Consider the following 18,257-nt stretch of genomic DNA (forward strand, 5'->3'; position numbering starts at 1 on the left):
ATTGAATTAACTTTCACGTCGATTTTACTCGGTATGGTGTAGGATTTAGCTGGTAAGGAAAAAGGAAGAAGAAACACCGTGAGAGAAGAATACTACTACCGGTTCGATGAACGACACTCTTCTGGATGCCACCACACTGTTATACTAACTGTTTTACTTTTAAAAAGAATACAACAATCGAATCGTTTCAAAAGAAAAGCGAAAACTATCTCTCGTTTCTTTCGGTACATTCTTTTTTTTTTTTTTTCTTTTTCTGTTTCCTTTTCACATTATTATTTCCACGATTTACTACTATATCAATCCGTGTAATCCCAATTAATTTTTAATTAAATACCAAAACAAAAAAGGAAAAATAAATTCTGAACACAAACTTAAACTAATAAGATTATTTGAAAAAGAATTATCTTAAATTATCTTACAAATATTTGTCGAAATAAATCTTGAAAGAAAACAATGTATGAGGGCTACTACCCTTCTCTACGGGATTCTAAAGAATAATTTCTATGGCTGTTGGAATATAAATGGTACCCCGCAGCCCCCAGGGGTAGAATAATAACCTGTGTAGTATTCTGAAATATCCAACCGATTAATCTAACCTATAGAATTTTCCTATTCGTAATATAAAAAGAAGGAAACTTCCGTATCAAGGTTGAAAAAAATAATCTATCCATCTTGTACGAGCATCGAAGTCTCCCAAAAAAATATCTCACGCCATTAATACGCGTACGTGGAATCCGATGAAGTAGGAAACTTCTGTATCGAACCAATATGGAAGGGTTGGATATGTTGTTACTCGTCAATGTGCAGTCGATATTTTCCTGCAAGTAATAATAGACGGCAGCACTGGTCGAACGTTGCATACTCTCTTTCACCACGACGACAATGCACGGAAAGTGGTAGGAAAGGGGAAGAACAACTTTTCCGTAGTTAACAACTTTGCCGACAGAGCGTGCTGATGTCGTGTCGCGTACTGACATCTGTCGAGCATTCCCGGAAACAAACGAGAACCGGGGAAAAACATTCCAACAGGTTTCACACATGCGTAACAACACAACAGCAACGATTCATCCTGTTTCTTTTTTTTTTTTTTAAGGGACGAAAAACTTTGACGATATTTAAATAAATATTCTTCTTAAAAAAGAAATATTTTCTTCTTGATGCATTTGTATATTCTTCCTTCTTTTTTTTTTTTAAGTAAAACGAATTATTGACTTGAAGAAAAACGAACCCTTATGGTTGTCGTTGTTGCCCATTTATGTTACGACGAACCAATAGCTTTTCGACTTACCTGAAACAAGAAAAAGATAAAACATTTATTGCAACGACACACAAATTGTTTTACAAAAATATGACCATTTTAATTTCTATACAATTTATTATCCTTTGTTTCTCGCAATTATTATTATTTCATACGTTTTATATATAAGGTGTCGAAAAAAATAAAAAGAAAACAAAATGATCGATCGAATAGGTAAAAGTATCATGAGTAAATGTTGAGAGAGAGATATGTTCTCGAGTATGGGTTTTAAGACAATGAATCAGTCCCGCGACGAAATCGTCGCACAACCTTTGACCATCATCACGAACGTACACACATTCGCAGCTCGCACATTCCTACCATCGTATGAACACAGGGGTTACTGACCGGCCGTCCACCCCATGCGTTTATATCTCACATAACTGTGTGTATGTGTGTGTATGTGTTTGTACACTCTAACGTAGTATTTCTCTCTTTCTCTCACTCTCTCTCTCTCTCTCTCTGTTGCATATGAAAATAAAATGTCGCGATAGAGAAAGATAGAGGGTAGGGGAGAAGGGCAGAGAAGTGGGAGGAAATGGGAGTGGTGTCGAACGTTCGAGGTAATTCAAATTTTCTCATCGAAAATAAATTCCAAATCAATTGCAATGAAACAACAAATTTGTTAATTAATTGCAACGAATATTGCAATATAATCGTTCCGATGATGGCATTGAGGAATCTTCTGGGTTTCATTAAAGAAAAGAAGAAATTTTCTATACAAATTGTTTTTCCTAATGCATTCGTATAAATCTTACATATGGGGGAACGAATTAACCAAATGATACAGTTTTATAGAAAAATGTAAGGACGGTTATTGGAAATATTGTATATAAGGTGTTCCGGAAAAAATTAAACTATATAAAATTGTATTGAACTTGTTCGATTAGTTTCGCACGAGTGGTGTTCTTTGATAAGGTTTTAAATGAAAATAAAATAAAATAAAATAAAATAAAATAAAATAAAATAAAGAAAAGTATTTTAAAATATCGTTTTCCCTCGATGTTTGCATTTCGTCACGTAATGAACAGGAACGAAGAGATAGGAATAGATAAATACAGTTAAAAAGAGAGAGAGAGAGAGAGAAACAAAGGTCACACGTGCAGAAGTGAAACGTGGGAACATTTCTGATAGATCCTCGACAGAGAGAGAGGTTTATTTTTTTTTTTAAAAACATTGTAAAATTATATCATCGAGTAATTGTTTAATAAGGTTTAAAGTTCACTATGTGCGTGGGTATTTCAAAGGATTAATAACGATACGCTTTTTAATCCAACTGCTGTTTGGCAACGAACTTCCCTCACCTTTTCTTTTCATTTACCCTCTCTCTCTCTCTTTCTCTCTCACACACATTCATACTAAAAGCAAATTATTCTATATCACTAATAAACAAATAATAATAATAATAATAGCAATTAAAAATATCAAAGAAGAAAAATAATTTCTCTGATAAAACAATGATCAATATATATATATTATAATAAATATTATATATCCGAAGAATCGAGTATCACGTTGGTGGTATTATGGGGGGGCGGTCAGAGTTAATCATACGGTGAAACCCATGAATATACGAACGAGTGGGAGATTTCACTTTTAACGAAATTGAAACGTAAGAACCACTGGGATTCGATATGTCTGTACAACCCGGAAGCGGATTGCGAAATCGAAGGATACAGGAAGAGGGGTAGAGGGTAAAGGGGTTCAGAGGGAGAGGGATAGAAAAAGGAAGAGAAAGAGAGAGGAGAGGGGGGTTTATTCTCCTCAAACAGCCCCACGTAACACGCCGGCAAGTTCGATCTTCCTTTCTGTAAGCACCCCTTCCTTCTACTCCCCACCCTCCCCCCGCCCTTCCGTGACTCTCAACCCTGGAGACCTTCACCCCATTTAGCCTTCACCGAGCTCGCTGGATTCCGGGCTTTCGAACGAACTACTACATACAAATGACGTTTACACGGATAGAAAAAGAAAATCAACGCCCCCATAAAATAAACTCTTTTCATGCCGGAAGACAAAGGGATACACTTAAATATAACTTTTTTTAAATATTAAAATTTACCATCAAAAAAAAATGAAATCTAAAAGGGATAATATTTTATTATTTTTTGTTCTTTTTTTTTGTATTCTAAACGGACTAATAATAACGGTTAAATTTTCGACAATAATATTGGCTTTAATAATAAATAGAATATTCTATATAAATTAATGAAAATAAATTTAATATTAATAATTAATATTAAAATTCAATGTTTGAAATGAGCAATTTGCAAAATGGCATCCGGATGATTCCTTATGTTAATTTACAAAATTGTTATAAATATAGGTAATTGATAAAATAATTGACGTTTGTTTAAAAATCTTCGACGTTTATATTGATTATTGAGAATTTCTTTTGAATATTCATATTTTCAATATAATTTTTTGAATATTCATATGTTTAATATAATTTTGATTTTGACTTTTAATTATTCGAATAAATGTTTTTAATATCCTCCACGTGTTTGGTTGAACGTTACCAAGGAAACCAATGTCCTTGTCCCGCGCAATCATGCCCGGAATCCGAAATGAAAGTCCTCTCTTTTCCGGCAACCTATTCATTTAATGCGAACAATCTAACGACGAAATATTTGTATCTTTAATCGAATGCAAAGAAAAAGAAGAAAAAAAAAAAAAAGAAAAGATAATTCATTTACTAATATACGATGTGTGTGATAACGTTGAAAAAATATAATTAAATGTTATATGTAACGTGTATAAATAAATATCCTAAAATAGAAGATCAAACAATTTCCTAGATAAATCAAATCATTCAACCGTACAATCCAATATTCGAACAATAATTTTCAATCGAACGTTATACAATTAAATATACGAAAAATAAAAGTATAATAATCGCGTACAATTTTAAACCTTATCGAGATAAAAGATTCAAAAAATAATCCAAAATTTGCTGAAACAAAGAAAATCGTAGGGAAAGATTCGTCACCGCGAGACCGGCTAACCCAAATCCTACGTAGGAAATCCAAAGTGAACGTTGTTGAAAGAGAGGGGGGCTAGGGGGCTGGGGGAAGTGGGCTTTTAAGGGGTATGGGGTTTCATGGATTCACGGGACGATGGTGTATGTATATGTTGGAGAGGTGGGGGGGGTGGTAGGGGTGTTATGTGAGTACGTACTCTAACGCGCGGGCGCGTAACACGTTCGCGCAACAGAGCACAGCATCCAACATCAGCATCCAACAGCAGTAGCAGTAGCAGTAGCAGAGTAAAAGCAGAGAATTTGGGGTCAGTAGACGAGGAGGTGAAACCCATGGCACAGCAGTAGCACCACCACCACCACCACCACCACCACCTACAGCAGCACGTGCCACTTACCGTTGTCAGGGTAACCACGACCTTGTCCCGCGCAATCAACCCCGGAATCCCAAGTGTACCCCCCTCTCCAACCCCCTCCCTCTCTCTTTCTCTCTCTTTTCCGGTATACCTTCTTCTTCTTCTTCTTCTTCTTCTATCGACGAAGACTATACTAAATCCTAAGCTTTTTTCTTTTTTGTTTAACTCACTCACTCACTCACTCACTCACTCAGTCAGTCAGTCAGTCACTCGCCCTCTTTCTGTTTTTTTCTTTCGTTCTCGTTCACGTTGTCACACTTTTTTCTTTTTTTCGGCAAGTATACAACACAACACCTAAATCCTTTCTTATTATCTGTCCTTTGTGAGACGAATAATAACATTTTACGATATACTCTCGTAAAAATAAAAGAAACGAAATTGAAAATTGATTAGCTAGAAGCTATTATTACAACACACACCAGCAGCCCAACAACCTGGCTAGAATTTCTGAATTATATTTTCTTTTTTCTTTTGACACGACGAATTATTTTAATATTATCATTTTTTCCGTTTTCTTTTGTACGATTTAGAGATAATAAGTGTTTTTAATATTATATATATATATTTATATATATAAGTTACAAATTTTTAATGATACGTAAAACGAAAAGATTAATATTATAATATCATAATTTTGTATTATTGTGAAATTTTTCTGAGATATTAAAAATATTCAACGAAGTATATACAAAGATGATATTAAATCAATATCGAATAATAATAATGTATACATAAGACACACACACACACATACGCATCTTTAATAAAAAGATAAAAATATTAAACGAACCACGTTAAATATTCTCCCGGAAACTTTTATAAAAAAAAGAAAATAAAAAGAAACCCCCCTGAGGAGAAACCGAATAATAAATCCAATTTACGAGTGGGGAGAAAAAAATACCCTTTTTGTAACCAGGAAGAAAATCCTGACACGTAGGAAAGAAAATCGAAAGGAAAACGTAAACGTAGTTTCTTGGAAATCTCGCAAATCGGAAGACAGGGGGGTGGTTGGTTGGTGGTCTGGCTGATTCCAGAGTCCTAAATTCCAAACTTTTTCACACCCTCTTTCAAACCACTTCCACCACCCTAATACGCTCTCGTACAACAACACCCCCCCTCTACTATCATATAAAAGTAACTCGCGAAACGAATAAGAAAAAAAGTCAAACGAAGAGAGAAAGAAAGAAAGAAAGAAAGAGAAATGAAACAAAACAAAAAAGAAGAGAAGAAGAAGAAGAAGAAAATAAGAGGAAAGGAACGTTTATTCCGATGGCAGCATTTTCTTGCGATCCAGACGTTTGGGTGGGGGTTGGTTTGTTTCGAAGGGGTAGTACTGGATGAAAAGGAAGAAAAAACGACGAGCCCTTCCTTCAAAGAGGATGGAGGGGGAGGGGGTGGTTCGTTCTTCGACCCTGAAAGAAGAACGAGGGTGTATTTTCTCTCTCTCTCTCTCTCTCTCTCTCTCTCTCTCTCTGTTATCGTCACCCCTAAAGCCAGGGGCATCTCCGAACAAAGAAGCTGCTTCTAATTCGATCGCGACTCTTTGTTCCCTTTCGGCCCAAGGATGACACGTGCGAGTTTTATCCATCTTAATTTTTATCTTCCTTTATTTCTTCTTCATTCCTTCTTACATCGCATACTTCAAAATAAATCTATATTTAATTATTAATATCAATCTAATATAATATATATGTGTGTGTGTGTGTGTGTATGTTTTATTTTATTTTATTTTTTTCTTCTTCTTCTTCATTCCTTCTTACAACGCATACTTAATCAATCTATTTTGTTATTTATTAATCTGATATATATATAATGTATTAAAATAATTCGTATTGAAAATAATTATTTATAGAATATTTCATGAAATGAATTCAAAGTGTAGGTAGAACAACACGTGTCTCACCACGATTTCTTCTTCGATAACAACTTTTAATTAATTAATTACTAAATAAATAAACACAAACAAACAAACAAAGAAAAATTCTATTAAACGAGGAAAAACAAAAACAACAAAATGATTGGACGTTAACGTTATAGTAAAATCGTTGTTAACGTTAAAAAGAATGAACGAATAAATTAAAAGAAAAAAAAAAAAAAAGAAAAATTAAAAAAGAAAGATAAAAAAAGGATGCATCGTAAAGCTTCCTATAAAAGCTGCATATTGCGAAAGGGCGAGCCCGCCGCTAGGGCCGAAGGTGCTTTTATGGGTGTATATAGGTGTAACCATAGCAACGCACCGTCTAGCATACAATCGATAAAGTGCAACATTCAGACACCGTTAGCTGCTAATATGACAACGATACGTATTCATACTTAATCTCAAAACTAAGAAAAAAAAAGAAAAAATATATATATATATGTATAAACCTAAAGAAGACCCTTTTTTCTGTCCTTCCGTGAGAGGAAAATGTAGCTCAGTATTCTTCGAAAATCAAGGTCATGGACCTACACCACCACCACCAACTTTCCCCAATTTCCCACCCCAGTACCAAATTTCTTCCGGGAATATTCTCCCCCTGCCCCCCTGTGTCCCCCCCCTTCTCCCATCTTTTTCCTTTCTTCTCTCTCATCATCCATCCCCTTTTCTTTTCTTTTCTTTTCTTTTTTTTTTTTTACTCTCCTACACCCTTCCTGGTTTATATCTTCCCTTTATCGGGAGGAATGTCTCTTGAGGGATGAAACACGTGATTCAATCGATTCCTTCTCATATCCTTTGTTTTATTTTACTTTAAGAAATTTACGATTGGGGACAATTGATATATATATTATGTCGAATTAATTGAATTATTTATTTAAAAAAAAGGAAACTCGTTTGATTTTTCTTATTTGACAACATAAATGATTATTGTTGTAGTAATATATATATATATATATATATATATATATATATATATATATATATATATATTAATCTAATTCTATTGGATATAAATAATGATGCAAAATCCATAATTTTCAAAACTTTACAATACTTGACATTTGAAAATAATGATTATTAATAATAATTACGAATACGTGTTAATACTATTCCATATTGTTTAATTAATATATCACCTGTTCGTTGTTCGTTGTTTCATTAATATTTCGAAGATTTTGCACGGAGAAAAAAAGGAATGATCGAACTAGCAAAAAAATTTGTATTTCCGGTTAATGATAGTTTGTAATTCCAGTTAATTGATACAAAAAATATATATATATATATATTAAAATAATAGAAAATTTGGGGAATAGTATATTGCGTAGGCGTGTGTAGAGGGGGGGGGGGTGGTTCAGTGTACTACCGCGCGCAATCCACAGTTTGCCCTTCGATTCTCATTCAAGGTCTGCACGATGAGGGTGCACCTACTACTGTATGTCGGCTCTTAGGGGTTTCCATGACGACCGCCACTGAACTACCCTTGCAACGCCCACTAAAGCTGAAGTGCGTTTCAGCTTTCCTTCCCTTTTTCGAGATCCGTCTCGTCGTCGAGAAAAACGGACGGTGCTTTTGTTGCAACTCTGTTTTTATTCGCGATTTATTCCAACGAACCACCCCCCACTCTCACCCCTAACCCCCACGGATAAGAAAGAACGAAAAAAAAAAAACGTCATAAGTATTAAAAAGTTCAAAACCACAACCGTGTGCTCGGAGGTTCAAAAAACTTGACAAAATGTGTAATCGTATTATTGTATTAATATTAATTATATTTAATAGATAGAAAATAACTAAAAAAAAAAAAAAAATTAGACAAATCGATATCATATTTATTTCTTAAAATTTCTATATAAAAGAAGTAATAAAAATAAGAGATTAAATACAAATATACAAATGAAAAACAATGCGTAACAAATTGATAATTATTATGATTGTATCTATACGAAATTAAAAATAATAATCATATAGAAAATCATATAGAAAATAATGAATAAGATTAATAATGCTGTACCTAAAAATGATCTAATAGTAAAATAAAATATTAATCGAGTATTTAAAAATCAATTATAAAATCATATCTTTTAATAATTATTATGATTGTATCTATACAAAATTCAAAATAATAAGATACTCATGCATAAAATGGTAATGAATAATTAATAATGATGTACCTAAAAATGATCGAATAGAAATAAAAAATATTAATCGAGTATATAAAAATCAATTCTAAGATCATATCTTTTAATAATTATTATGATTGTATCTATACAAAATTCAAAATAATAATAATAATCATATAGAAAATCATAATGAATGATTAACAATGTTGTATCCAAAAATGATCGAATAATAAAATAAAAAATATTAATCGTGTATATAAAAATCAATTATAAAATCATATCTTTTAATAATTATTATGATTGTATCTATACAAAATTCAAAATAATAATAATCATATAGAAAATGATAATGAATGATTAATAATGCTGTACCTAAAAATGATCAAATAATAAAATAAAATATTAATCGTGTATATAAGAATCAATTATAAAATCATATCTTTTAATAATTATTATGATTGTATCTATACAAAATTCAAATAATAATAATACTTATATAGAAAATCTAATGAATGATTAACAATGTCGTATCCAAAAATGATCGAATAATAAAATAAAAATATTAATCGAGTATTAAAAATAAATTATAAAATCATATCTTTATAATTATTATGATTGTATCTATACAAAATTCAAAATAATAATAATCATATAGAAAATCATAATGAATGATTAATAATGCTGTACCTAAAAATGATCGAATAATAAAATAAAATATTAATCGTGTATATAAAAACCAATTCTAAAATCATATCTTTTAATAATTATTATGATTGTATCTATACAAAATTCAAAATAATAATAATCATATAGAAAATTATAATGAATGAGATTAATAATGTTGTACCTAAAAATGATCGAATAATAAAATAAAAAATATAAATAAGGTAAAAAATAATTCTGATTATATATTTATTAGTATGATGCATAATAAAATACCTAAGTGTTGTATATTCGCGGTATACCGAGTGTTTCACGATCGCGAGGTCCTTCTCCCTTCGAAGGGATCGACGTCCCGGTCACCGACATCGAGTGCAGTAACCAAGGAGTATGTTATCCGCGGACCTTCACCGCTGAGCTTAGGTCACCGACCTTACGACTCCTAAAGACGTACTACACACGTTATACACCTTTTCCTGTGATCGATTCCACGAGACATAAGTTCTTTTATTTCAAATATTAACGAAATACGAAGAAACAACAACAACAACACCCCCTCTTCCTCCTCCTCCCACACACACACACACACTAAGAATACAAAAATAATCATCAAAGTATTTCATTTTAATCGTACGAAATAATCGTCATTAACTTAAATTGTATTTGAACAATAATTTATTTACTAATTAGTTTTGTGTAAAATAAATAATTAACGAGTATATTAAATGGCAGGATAATGTGTGTGTGTGTGTGTGTGTGTTGATTTTATGAATTATTTTCTACCTTTGTTTTTTAGTTCGTCAAAGATTTTAACTATTCTTTATTTTAATATTTATTATTAAGCAATAAATGAATGATTATTTTAGCAAATATTAAATAAACCTATCATTAACAAACTTTTACAATATTAATGGTGTTAGAACAAAAAATATTAATAACGTAATAATTCTTTTACTAAATGAATGAAAATAATTAGAGTACCTCGTGCCTTCGTATTTAAACAAAATAATAATAATAATAATAATAATAATTACGTAATAGATATAAAATATTATAGGAGTATACGTAAATCCTGAATTACGTAATTCAGGATTTGAATCAAATTGCTTTTCGTGTTCTATCTTTTGTGCAATCGAAAAGGGAAAAAGGAAAAATAAAATAAAAGGAAAGAAGGAAGAGTTGAAAGTAGAAAGAAACGGTTGCATCGTATACGCCCTACATGGGGTCTCTGCCCTTAACAACGAAGGTCCTCGACCTTCCGACGACTCAGCCTGTCTTTCTTCTCTCTCTCTCTCTCTCTCTCTCGTCGACAGTTTTTGCAACCACCTGTCCGATCGGCTGTTACCGGACCAGATGCCAAAGCAAATAATAGGCGCCACCACCGATTTTCTCATTCGATCTTTTCACGATTATTCGAAAATAATGAAAATCATTTAAACCATCAAAATTCCTTCTACTAATTTGTTCAAACACGTTTATGTAAAAACAGGAACAAAAATTTATAAGATTTTTTCAAAAGTTTCTAACAATGTTCGATTAATTTTTATGGAAAATTAGTTGTCTGATAATTCAACTAAAAATATTGAATTGTTAAATATAAATATTAGAATATTTAATGGAAGAGTACGAACTGTTTTTAAATAATTGTAATCGAGTTATTTAACTTTGTTCTATTAAGAAACAAAAAAAAAGAACATTTTCAAGAATACTTTAAAAACCGAATGCATTTAAACGAAACATCAAAGTATGCAAAATTAAATTAATCTAAATTTATCGAATAACTTTGAATAATAAAATATAAATCTATTATACAAGTACGTGTATTTATTAACGTAGTTTACAAAAAAGAAAAAAAGAAATCAAAGGGTCTAGCAAAAAAAAATAAAATCTTTAGACTACAGTTAAAAAAGAAGGAAATAAAATAAATAAAAAAGAAAAGAAGAAGAAGAAGAAGAAAAAAAAAGGGTGTAATGGGAGGTTAAAATTGGTTATATGGGGAATGGAAAACAAGTTACGGAAACTTGGATGCATTGTAGTAGTATTGTATTATACTTGCATAAGTTAAAGGCTTTACAATTCAAATAGCAGAGTAACCGGCCAATACAAATTACTGTTGGTAGCTGTTGAGGATTTATATGTATTAATGGGTCAGTGGCATTGAACGTCGAGTGTGCACTGAACCCTTACTCTCGTCCATTGCACTTTTCTATCTCTGTCACTTTCTTTCTTTCATTCTTTCTTTCTTTCTTACTCATTTCATTTCCTTTTATTTTTATTTCCTTCCTACCTTTCTTTCTTTATTTATTATTTATTTTCTTTATTTTTTTCAACACGCACTAACACTTCGAAGTTTAACCACACGTTTTTTACTCTTTCTTATTTATTTTTATTTTTTAATTGAGACGATGTAATAAAATGAATTTACTTTATTTATAAAAATAAAAAAACTATAGTTTATTTAAGATCAACGTTAATTCATCGAATAAGTGAATGCATGATGATATTTAAAACGTTAAAATAAATCATTTCTTCTCAATCTTGGAAAAGACTGAATAACAAACCATATATCTCAGAACGACGAAAAAAAACTGATTATTCTCTCAGATAAAAAGCTCAACGAAGACAATAATTTAAATTTGATATTGTCAATATCCCTTCCCCCCCCCCCCCCAAAACTCCCCGATCCCTAATCCTTTTAAATAAGATCACTCGTAATCTTGTTACAAGGATGCACTAAACTTGCATTGGTTTTCCTCGAATCGAGTAGCATATAAAATAAAACAAATAATCTGAATAACAAAGATTAGATAACACCTTCTCTCTCTCTCTCTCACACTCATTATTCGAAGAATATTATTGAGATTAACAAAAAAAAAAAAACAGAAAAAAACAAAAATGCAACACAGTTTCCGATAAATCGAAAATCTGAAGAGTATTAAAAAAGAAAAGAAAGAAAAAAAGAAGTCTAAGAATAAAAATAAGAATAAGAAGAGAGAAATAAGAAGAGGAAAGTGAAGAGATAAATTTGGATTAATAAAAGATAAAATGTTGCCCGTCATAAGGTTCGTAAGAAGCTGGGACAAGGCCGTCGCATCGAATGAGTGTGAGTGAATATGAGCGAGTGTGAGTAAGCGCGAGTGCATCGTCCTGCACTTGGAGGTCTTTGCACCGTTGTGTGTTGCACTCTGAACGTACATACGTGAGTATGCGCGCGCGCGTGCACGCGACAAGCAGCAAACAAGCAAGGCGAGCACTTGCATTTTAGCGAATGCACACGTTGTTCTTGCAAGAAGAAGAAGAAGAAGAGGAAGAAGAAGAGGAAGAAGAAGAAGAAGAATCGAGTCAGCCTATAAACACGTTCTATGTGGGCCAGACGATCGTTGAATGAAAGGGAGACGTGTACGAGACTTACACTCCTCGGATATACGTTACACCCTTTTCCTTTTCCTTTTCCTCCTCCTCCCCCTCCTCCCCTCCCGCCCCTCTCCCTTCCCCTTCCTTCACCCCATATGCAGCACACTTCCGACGAACACCATCTTGTTCTTTTTTTTTTGTTTTCTTACACCGTTTAAGGGCTCACATATCCTCCACCCCCACTCCCACCCCCCACCCATCCTGCTGTTACTCGCTGAAAACTTTAGTTAACATTTATTTATTTTATTTAATAATATTTTATTGACCCTAGAGCCTAGGCTACCTAAAGGCTATTAATTACAGTGTAGTACAATATAATGTATAGATAAAACAAAACGGAAATGAATATTATGTAATTATTATTAAACTTATCATTATATTAGTAGTAACGCACAGTAAGTAGATAAATGTAAAAAAAAAAGGAAAATAGTAAATAATAAAAAAAGTATAATAATTCTATAATAGTAATACAGTAGTATTGGTTCAAAGTAATAAACATATGGTGACACAAATTTATGTCTAATCGTTAAACGTGCGTGTGCGTGTGTGTGTGTGTAAAAAAGAAAAGGAAATAAGAAGTATACGAAAGGAGGAATAAAGATAAGACACTGACCTTGACACAAATAGGAATATAAAAAAAAGAGAAATAAAAAAGATCCAGTAAATTTACGGTACCTGGGTAAGAATTCGGCCCTAACTATTAGGATTCGGTTGTTCACGCTCGCCGAATGCGAATCTTATGCAATGCCCGGAACGACCGGAAGCGGCCTTGGCGTATATAAACGCTAAACAAGAACCGTCCGTGTGGTCTTCCTTTTTTCTTTTTTTTTATTTTTTATTTTTCTCAGACCCCCCTGACGAAATACTGCATAACCGGGTTGGTATCTGGATTTTTTTTCTTTTCTTTTCGAGTTTACCGTGAACTTTTTTTTTATTTCTTCTTCTTCTTCTTCTTTTTCTTTTTAACGAGTTAATTCTTTTTTTCTTCTTCTTTCTTTTTGTTTTGAAAAAAAAGAAGAACACAAAAACTAGAATATATATTTGTTATACTATTTTATGTGATATTAAAATTAAATATTTTTCGTTATCTTTTTTATTTAATTAAATTAAATTAAAAATTATTAATTATTTATATAGCAATTAAAAATTTAATCCGAGAATACAGTTTGTTCGAGTATTAATAAGATAAGCATTATTTTTATTATTATTTGCTTTAATATTAATTACTTATGTTTCTGAACAAGAATTGCAATTTATAAATAATAATAATAAAATAATAATATCTAAATTATATATATTATTATTTATTTTCTTATTTTGTTTTATATTAATTATTTAATTCCGATACAAAAAAAAAAATATTTGTCCATTTGCATTATTAATTATTACTACACACAAATTATTAAACATTTTCAATGATTACACGGTTTATATTTTTTTTTTTTTAACACAAACACATATAGAAATAAAATAAGAAATCTCACTCAAGTACTTCAACCCTTTTCATTCGCTTACTTCCGACCCAAAAAAAAAATAGAGAAATCCTAGATCACGTAAACCACTTTCCAAAGTTTCCTATACAAAATACTACCGTATACCCTGCTCTCCTTTTTATTTAATATTTGCGGCAAATAGAAATAAAACGGATGTGAACGGAATAGGATACACGCGTGTACACGTATACGTGTAAATATATGTGTGCGCGTGTCGTCATCGAACTACACACATACAAACAAAATCAAGCAGCTGTGGATAATACGAAGTATCTTTAAAAATAGGATCCAGGTATAATATAGATTTCCTGGTGTACCTGCTGCCCTTTTTCCTTCCTATCCCTTTTCTTCCAATATTTTGGAAAACCCTTCTGCCCTTCTTTATCTTCTTCCCACGATGATCGGGAATTCCTAGAATAAGTTCTTCACATTTACGCATTCAAGGTATTCTCTTTTTCTTCCTTCATTCATCGCAACCCCTTTCTCTACCCTTCCCCACCCCCACCACCACCACCAAAATTATGCGACAACAACAAAACGTAAAATCAAATGGAAGATCGGTTGTAAAGGATTCGACCTCGAATTAAAAAAAAGAAAAAAAAATAGTACAATGAACGAAAGTGGCCCAGATTTATACAACCATTATCATTGTTGTTGTTGTTGTTATATTATTATTATTATTATTATTATTGTGTCGTTTTACGCGATTTCACTAAAGTTTTCTTACTCGTTTTCTATTTTAACAATTGTTTTTCCAACACCATGGACAAACACGACGCGAGGATCGATCGTTTTCGTTTATCCTTTGACGAAAAAGGATTTCGAACAAAATGTTCTTCCTAAAGTTTCACCATTGACAACAACATCGGGTCAATTTGTTTAACCGGTTGGAGAAACCCCTTTTTTCTTTTTTCTTATAACACGTAACTGGAACACAATCCTCTCACGTAAATCTAGTTCAACTATTTCGAAAAGAATAATACACCCCCATAGAGAGTTGCATTCTTATTTGGAAATTCTTTGTCAAGGATATGCATAATAAATTGGTGTCTTACAATGGAAACGTTCTAAAATTCGTGTAACACTGGGTAGAAGACGTTGTTCTCTCTCTCTGTGTATGTGTGCGTGTGTGTGTGTGTTTAGTTTTTCTTCGATTGGACGTTTAAATAAAAGTAATTCATCGACGACGAATCGTATTTTAATACGATTTCAAGCAACATTTTTCATTGACAAATTGTTTCCCCGAATCCTTTCTTTGACGAAAAACTTTCGAAATTAACAGACGGGGTAGGGGAAAAGGGGGAAAGGGGGAAAACTCGACTCCCGAATTTTTATTGAAATTCGAAGATAGAAAATTGAAGACACAAATTCGTTTGTTTTTTTTTTTTCTCCTTTAATAAATTTCGTCGGAAAAATTAAATTAAATTCAATTAAATTAAATTAAAAAGCGGGAGGAAGAAAAAAATGTAGGCCCGTTAGGGACGAGGGGTTTGAAATTAATGAATCTCCCAGGTTTCCCTTAATATTATTTTTCAATCCTGATTAATAGCACGCATTTTTTCAATTTTTACGAATACCTTTTATCGAGATGAGAAAAAAAAAAAAGAAAATTATTTTATTCGTTTCGTATCGTTCGTTAATCGAAAGAAATTTGTTATCGAATTTATAATTATAACAAATTCAAATAAAATCAAAGTGTGGGAGGAACGACGAAAGAAATAAATCAAATCCTAAACTTCGATCGCATTAAAACGTTTTTCTTTATATTTTTTGCATATATTTCTAATAAGAAATTAAATAATCCGATTATGATTGGAGGGGTGGTGTTTTATTATATTTTCTTCATTGTCATAGTACTCTACGAACAACTTTAACTTCATAAAAAAAATTAATATGATCTAACACACGAGTGTCTTATTCAACATATTTTATTTTTCAATTAATCAAATTCGAACGTTTCAACCCCCTCCCCCATTCCCTCCCACGGATTGACCAACGATGATCAAATATTTATCATTTGATTCCGACCTACAGACTCGAAAAAAAAAAAGAAAAAAAAGATTCGTGTATTTTTGAAGAAGGTTGGCGTGAATAAAAATAAAAAATAAAAAAAGAAGAAGAAGAAGAAGAAAGTAAAATTAGAAAGAACAAAAGGGAGGAGGGGGGGAAGGAACAGAAAACCAAAAAGAAAAAGTGCCTAACGCGAATCTAAATAAACAGAACAGAGGGTTGGTTGTCACGTTGATGTGGCCAAGGTCGGGAGTGGTAAACAGTAGCCGTATCCTTGGTAACTGCCATCCCCTCAACCCCCCCGTCAACCGTTCTCAACCACCCTTGTCACCCTCATCACCCCCTTGAAACATCCATCTCACCCTCAACCCGGTCAGAAAACGAAAACGGTAGACCAACCTTGAATAACTGATGAATCTATGCTAACTTTTTCATCCCCCTTTCTTCTAACTTCTTTTTTTCTTCTTATTTTTTTTTCTTTTTTCTTCTCCTTCTTCTTCTTCTTGTCGGTCGTAAGCAACTTCTAAATGAAATTTTCTACGTGACTTTAACTGATCCTTCTTACGAGTTTTTACTTCCTAATATTTTTCAATGTTACCACCACCCCTCCCTCCCCTTCCCCTCCCCTGTCCCGCCGATTCTCCTTTTTAAAATTCTACGCAAGATTTGAAAACCATTAAAACTAACTGCCGTTTAAATAAAACTCGTCATACTCTTACTACTGTATATTACCAGAGAGAATAATAAAAAGAAATATTCTTATTTATCGAATTAATTATAATATACAGTTGTTTTGTAAAGGATTGAAGCACGAAATGAAAACGGGGGGGGGGTGTTGTTTATTTCTAATTTTTGCATAAGAATAAAAAAAAGTAATAAAATTCGATATATAAATGAAACACACGTGTGTTTTAGAAAATTATCTAATTATATCAATCGATTATTATTATTATATATACGAATTTTTTAAAACCTTTCAAAATGAATAATATACTACAATAATATTAATTACAATGAATAAATAAATAAATAAATAAATAAATATTTATAATCTAATATATAAAATAATATTCATATTATTAATTAATAACGATATTAATATTAATGAACGATTTGTCTTGAGAGAGAGAGAGAAAGACAAAAATAAAAAAAAAAGAAATAAATAATACAAATTAGGAAAATGATTAAACAATTAAACGCGCGTATCGTTAAACATTAAATTAGATATTTCATTGTAAATATGACGTTTGTACGATTCACTCTCTCTTTCTCTCTTGGACACATGCACACGGATATGCAACACAGAGACACGAGGAATAATAGAAAAGGAAAGAGATAGAGTTCGTTTCCCCGTCACGTTATCACAAGACAGACAGAGATAGAATGAGAGAGAAAGAGAAAGAAAAAGAGAAAGAGAAAGAGAAAGAGAAAGAAAAAGAGAGAGAAAGAGAGAGGAGAGAGAGAATCTTTCGAGCGTAATCACGTTCTTGTCTCGAGTAATTCTTTTTGCTCACCTACTATAACAAACTATATGTGCACACGAAATATATGTATGTGTGTGTGTATATATATATATATATATGTGTGTATATATAAATTTACATAGGAGAAAGAAACGGGCAGACGGCCGAGCTGCTAATGTGCCAAGTGCTCCCAATATAACAACGATAAGGAATAAAGAGAGAGAGAGGCAGAGAGAATGAGAGGAGAGAGAGAGAGAGAGAGAGAGCATGAATTTATTTGTGCTGGAGAAACAAGAACAACATCATGGGGAGGATTGAATAGATTTATAGATTATTTTCTTTTCTAATATTGAAATAAAAACACAAACCATGATATAATAATTAATTCTATAGAAATTCGAGGATCGAAGAAAAATGAGGAAAGAAAAAGAAAAATCAAAATCAAAATTAGAAAAAAAACCGTTCGAATTTTCGTGGAGGGAAAGAGAAAAAAAA

The 18,257-nt window shown here is 31.9% G+C and overlaps 1 protein-coding gene across 1 annotated transcript in view; it reads right to left on the bottom strand.

Annotated features, from left to right (window-relative positions):
- Window positions 1-1,207: 1,207 nt before the first annotated feature.
- Window positions 1,208-18,257, bottom strand: part of LOC122515121 (allergen Asp f 7 homolog) — a 37,238-nt gene continuing 20,188 nt past the window's right edge. Inside the window, exon 2 of the mRNA XM_043632331.1 lies at window positions 1,208-1,288. Coding sequence (XP_043488266.1) covers window positions 1,254-1,288 — 35 coding nt within the window. The 3' untranslated portion in view covers window positions 1,208-1,253. The remainder of the gene's footprint in view (window positions 1,289-18,257) is intronic.

The sequence above is a fragment of the Polistes fuscatus genome, unplaced genomic scaffold, assembly GCF_010416935.1.
Source record: "Polistes fuscatus isolate 324 unplaced genomic scaffold, CU_Pfus_HIC Scaffold17, whole genome shotgun sequence".
Lineage (NCBI taxonomy): Eukaryota > Metazoa > Arthropoda > Insecta > Hymenoptera > Vespidae > Polistes > Polistes fuscatus.